This window comes from Lygodium microphyllum, chromosome 11 (genome assembly GCF_053477565.2).
Source record: "Lygodium microphyllum isolate KBCC chromosome 11, Lygodium_microphyllum_v1.1.10, whole genome shotgun sequence".
NCBI lineage: Eukaryota > Viridiplantae > Streptophyta > Polypodiopsida > Schizaeales > Lygodiaceae > Lygodium > Lygodium microphyllum.
In genome coordinates, this window is record NC_141145.1 from 88,482,549 (window position 1) to 88,488,767 (window position 6,219).

Consider the following 6,219-nt stretch of genomic DNA (forward strand, 5'->3'; position numbering starts at 1 on the left):
AATGGTGGGCTCCACCACTAATTTCACCTGTTTGTGAACAGGCCTTGACCAAGTAGACTCCCTCCACCACATCCTAAAAATGCATTCAAGGCAGCCTGTCCATTGCACCAAACCTTGAATGCTTGTAAAAAAGTCATTAGATGCATTTGCAAAGCAGCCATTACATGTTCCTATTGTAACCTTTGAACAGCCTTAAATGCATTTAGGGATGTCCTAGTGCATATTGTTGAAGCACATTGAGTGTGAGTATGCTTGAAACTTTGAATGCTTGTAGAGAAGTCATTAGATGCATTTGCAAAGCAGCCATTAAGTGTTCCTACTGTAGTCTTTGAACAGCGTTCAATTTATTTAGAGATGTCCCAATGCATATTGTTGAAGCACATGGGGTGTGAGTATGCTTGAAAGTGTGCTTATGTTATTTAATGTAAATTCTTAGCTGTATATCAAAAGAGACATAATATTAATCATAGAGAAAAACTTGATAATCAGATTATTTGTTTCTAAATTCAGGGGACTTATCTTATTGTGTGTCATGCTTTCCATGTTCTAGATTATATACATCTCAAATGAGCAGAGGCATCCTCGGGAATGACTTGGAAATAACAGATGTTCAACCTACTCCAATCACAAACTTTTGCCTCTATCTATGTTTTTGTAGTTGCAAATATTTTATCCTGTGTCAAATAGAGGGCTTGAAGGAAAGCAAGGAGATGCACCATGCAGCATGTCAAAACTAATGTTCTAGGTTTGTAAATTGATGCACATCTTTCATCTGCCTGGAACTATGTTACATCACATGGCACCTGCCAACTCAGTTGTTTTATACATACTTTGCATGCATATTCCTGTGAATGTGACCATAAGTCGTGCTAAGGTCAAAATCCCAACATGTTGGGCATACTCAAATAGACACTTTTAAGTTACGAGTTCTCAATGTAGAACGATGATCATGCCACTGTTTTGTCACATTCTTAAATCAGAAACTGTTTTATTGCTCTAGTATTTGTAAGGCTACTCAGCTAAGGGATGACAGATTAGGCTCAAATCACTAGGTGCTCAAAGATAAGTCCTTGCTATTTTATGCCTTTCTTGCTGAAACCCAGCTTGACCTCCCTTAACACTCTGCTTCTACCTAACTAATATGATACATCAGACTTGTGCCTTGAAAACAACTCAACCTTTGGTACATATCCTACTTCCCTCAAATAAGAGCTCAGAATTTCTGATCTTACTGATATTTCCTTGCTAATGTCATTGTCCAATGCAAACTCATATAATCTTTTACTCACTTCTATTATTGCACTTCCAGTCCTTTTTGTTGCCCCTATATGCTTCCTTAACTCATCAATCTTGTTAGCGTTATTCAACATGCCTGCACTTCCATAAATATCTGACATCTGCAAATACGCAGAAGCATCTTCTGGAATGAGTTGAATGAGCTGGTTGAAGCATTTCAATCCCAGTTCTACTTTGCCATAATTTTTGCATGCACTGAGCAGAGATGTCTGTGAGGGAAGACAGTCCACGGTTTCAACCACTCCCTGCGCCTCAGACACAAGACCTGCTCGTGCAAAAATATCAACCATACACGTATAATGATCCATCCTTGGTTCAATTTCATGCTCCTTCATAACAACCTTCAAGAGCTCCTCGCCCTCAAGGACAAGGCTAGCATGACTGCATGCAACAAGAAGGCACGTAAATGTGACAGCATCTGGCTTCACACCCTGCTCATGCATGTCCTTGAAACATTGCATGGCCATAATACCATCTTGGTTCTCACCATAGGCATTGATCATTGCATTCCAAGTTACAACATCTCGAGCCAACAGCCTGTCAAACACTTCTCGTCCTTCCACAACTGAACCACACTTGCCGTACATGTCAATCAGTGTGCTTCCCACAAAGAGGTCTGTTTCCAATCCCAACTTCTTGATCTCTGCATGTATTTCCCGACCAGTTTGCAAAGCTCCTGTGGTGCCACAAGCTTTCAAGCAGCGAACAAAAGTGATGACATCTGGAGAAACATCTTCTAGCTGCATGCGTTGAAAACACATCAGCACTTCATCATCAAGACCATGTTCAGCATATCCTGCAATCAATGCAGACCAAGACACAACATCTTGAGCTGGTAGTCTGTCAAACACTTCCTGTGCTTCTGCCAGTGAGCTGCAATTTGCATACATATCCACCAAACTGTTACCCACATAAATTTCTGTTTCCAACCCTATCTTTGCAACATCATTATGTATCTTTCGGCCTATCTCAATATCTTTTGTGTTGCCACAAGCTTTCAAGCTGCAAGAAAAAGTTTGTTCATTGGGATAAACACCCTCCAGTTGCATTTGTTCAAAGCAACATAATGCTTCATGTCCAAAACCTTTCTCAGCATATCCAACAATTAAAGCAGTCCATGAGACTACATTCCGTACACACAGCTGGTCAAAGACTTGCATGGCTTCTGCAAGTAAGCCACATTTGGCATACATGTCTACCATACTACTTCCAACCAGAACCTCATTTTCCAATCCCTTAATGAGAATGTCATGGCACACAAACCGGCCCTGATCTATGGCAACAACACTAGCACACGCTTTCAAGATCCAAATAGCAGTAACTAGATCTGGCAATATACCATCATGCTGCATCTGGCCAACACAGTCTAATGCTGCTAGGCTGAGGCCGTTTTCAGCATATCCTCCAATCAGTGCATTCCACGAGACTGCAGTTCGGATGGCAAGCATGTCAAACACATGGTGTGCTTCTAGGAAAAAGCCACATTTGCTGTACATATCAACCAGGGTGTTGCCAGTAAAGATATCTTTCTCCAAACCCATCTGGGCAATCTCCGCATGCAGTTCAAGGCCTCTTCTTGCATCCCTAAGCCTGGCACAAGCTCTGAGCAAAGCCTGAAAGGTATGAGTACTAGGTGGGACGCAATCCTCTCGCATCTTGCGATAGAGGTGGAAGGCATGATGTAAATCGCCATACCCGATGTAGCCAATGATGAGGGAGCTCCAGGAATATTCCTTCCGGCAGGTCAGCCTGTCGAAGGCCGCTTGGGCATCTGGCAAACTCCCGCAATCGACCAGCGCGGGGACCAGGAAGTTGCCGAGGGACGGGTGTGATTCGAGCTGGTGCGTGCGGATGTGGGCATGGAGGCGCTTGGCAGAGGCCAGGTTCTTCTCGTGCCTGCACTTCTGCAGCTGGGCTATGAGGTTGCCGACGACGGGGACAGGCGGCCTGCCCATTCAAGACAGGAGGCCCGCAAGGGTCCCGTGCCGAGCTCTGCATCTCCAGACGCGAACCTTCACGCTTGGCCCTCTCTCTCTCTCTCTCTCTCTCTCTCTCTCTCTCTCTCTCTGTGCGTCTGCGTCGCAGGAACCTCAGATATGCTTGCTTCTTCTCTCTGTCCCTCTCTCACAGGAATACAGAGACAGACACCAAAGGTGCTAAGAGGGGCTTCACGCGGTGAGTTCGATACTGCACCTCAAACTGAACCACAATTGCCAACGACTTGAAGGGCTTGCTGGTTATAGCCAGCTCTAGGTGCGTGCATTCTGATCCCAGGGACAGACCAGCCATCTGCCTCACCCGTACGGGGGGGTCTTGGCATATGAAAAATATATTCATTACCAAAAAAACTACAACAATTCAGGAATTACCATTCTCACACAAACAATGGTATTGAATGTTAAAGGTCAATCATGGAGTCCATGTAAGCTTAAAGAAGAATATCATGGACGGTGTCTGCTAACAATAAGTAAATGTAGGAAACAGTCAAAGTCAACAAAGTTTCATAAAGCTCTCAAACACACAATAGGGGACTGTTAATGGAGGATTTGTTCTAATTTTAGCCACAAATGGCTCCCATGCGTTCTAAATGGACTCATTGGAAGGCATTATAAGACTTCAAAAACATGTATACCCAATGCTCCTAGCTCAATATGCTTGTCCATATTAAACATTAGAGGATTTGTATTCGTTAAATGTTGTCGCATGTCAAAACTTGTCATAGAGAGCCCCCCCAAACCCTTGACTACCAACTCAAGACATGATTCCATTATGACACTTATGTTGGTCACCAACCAAGGGGAGCCATAATCTCTTTTTACATGGTACAAGGTGCCTTTGTTGTTGCCCCTAAGAATAAAACCCTTGACCTTGGGTTTAGCACATGTTCTCATAACCACATCAGATCGGGTCTTGGCAATATACTCATTCATATTAAACTAGTCATTTATTAAACTAATTTGAAATGCTCATTCGTGTTAAGCTCATTTTGCTCACAAGATTTCATTGCAAAATGCTTCACACTTCACATTGCATTATGCATCACTCCTTCAAAGCACTCCTTTCATAAATGCACCAATTGCGCACAAAGGTGTTTAACAAACTATGATTTTTTCTTTATGCGGAGTGAATATACATTAATTAAGAACGTATTTGTAACAACCCAAAAAGGATGTATTCATCTAATCAAAAGTAATCTACTAATTGTCCTATAAAAGATTGGTCTATGTTCCCTAGCATGCTAAAAACTCCCGCAACCTAAAACATCTCTAATTATCAAAGGCATAAACCCCAGATCACCTATTCTTCTACCAAACAAAACATCCTTCCTAAATAGTTGAATGGATCTACACATACCCCCTCAAAACATCTCATATCTTTAGGGACTCATCATTCAAATTGCATCTATCACCCAAAAAGGCTTGCTTCCAAATCGATTGCATGGCAAAGACTAATCTTCTTCATAATCTCCATGAGCTCAAACCAACCAATTTTGACTTCTCTATAATCCCCCCAAAAAAGTGCTTGACTATTGCACCTTCCCTCTTACATATGAAGGGGAGATAAGTTAAGGTGTTTACTAACTCTATCTTTAGTCTTTGCAATTATCCTCCATAGCATCAATTTGAGTTTATGTGATTGTGTAGCTCTCTAAGGAGCTTTAAGATGCTTCTTCCATATCATTGTCTTCCCCTAGCTCCAAAGATGAATGCATGGTCTTCAAAATCCATTGTGAATTACATTTGCAAAAAGCTTCCCTCTTCTTCAAGTGGATTGTGGATTCCTTCCATATGGACCTACACTTAATCTAATTCTCATTGTTCAATCTCAAAAGAAGTGGGCAACAATATTTCTTCCTTAACACAGTCTCCTAGAGCCAATAACTCTTCTCCTTGTCTAGACCAAACAAACATATCAAACGTATTGATTCCCTATAAGAACACATCCCAATTTCCCAATATATGGCACTATCTTTGTAGACTTTATTATTAATAGCCATTGGCAACTTAAGTTTCACAATAGCTAAATAAAAATTATCCTCAAATATATTTTGTAAGGAGAGAAGCATCCCCACTTGTAGCAATAGAGCCAAACCAATCTAAGGAGTTAAGGACACCCTTCCAAGTGCTAACTAGCTACTACACCACAAAAAAATGAGTAGTAGTAGCCTTTACATCTATGGAAAACAAAACATCTACCTACCTTAAACCTGACCAATATACACCTGCAACTCACATTTTGATAGCCATGAATATAATGATATAGATCATCCTTGTCGATCCTTAACCCTCTTAAGCAATTTAAAAGAAAGTTTCACATCTATCTTGTGCAAAGGCTCTAGAGTCTAAACCCACCATGACTTTTTAACAAAACCACTTGATCATCCCACATGATGGCGTGCTAGTCCTTCTTGTCCCCAAAAGACCAAATCACTCAAGCTTCACCCAATTTGATTTAGAAGAAGGAAAATTCATAACAGTGAAAAACATCATGGGAGTCATTCCTAACTTTGCAACTACAAGTCTTCTAGCAAGTGTAAGTTAAAAACCATTCATCTTCCCTAATTTCAACCGTCCAAATCTTTGCTTCATGGTCACACCCAAATGACAACAACAACTGAAATCATTGAGATCTCACTAACTTTGCAACCACAAGTCTTCTAGCAAAGTGCAAGTTTAAGACTATTCATCTCCCCTAATTTTAGACATCAACCGTTCAACTCTTTGCTTCATGGTCACCACCCAAATGACAACCACCACTGAAATCTCACTAACTTTGCAACCACAAGTCTTCTAGCTAGTCCAAGTTAACAACCATTCATCTTCCCTAATTTTAGACATCAACCATTCAAATATTTGCTTCATGGTCACGCCCAAAGGACAACAACCACTCAAATCTATGCTTCATGGTTAGACCCATGTCCAA

The 6,219-nt window shown here is 41.3% G+C and overlaps 1 protein-coding gene across 1 annotated transcript; it reads right to left on the reverse strand.

Annotated features, from left to right (window-relative positions):
* Nucleotides 1-572: 572 nt before the first annotated feature.
* Nucleotides 573-3,611, reverse strand: LOC148029053 (pentatricopeptide repeat-containing protein At3g09040, mitochondrial-like). The gene is made up of 2 exons (XM_087687806.1): nt 2,992-3,611; nt 573-2,898 (listed from the first exon to the last, which is right to left on the reverse strand). The coding sequence occupies exons 1-2, from the start codon at nt 3,249-3,251 to the stop codon at nt 1,137-1,139; spliced, it is 2,022 nt and encodes a 673-aa protein (XP_087543932.1). The 5' UTR covers nt 3,252-3,611; the 3' UTR covers nt 573-1,136.
* Nucleotides 3,612-6,219: the final 2,608 nt, after the last annotated feature.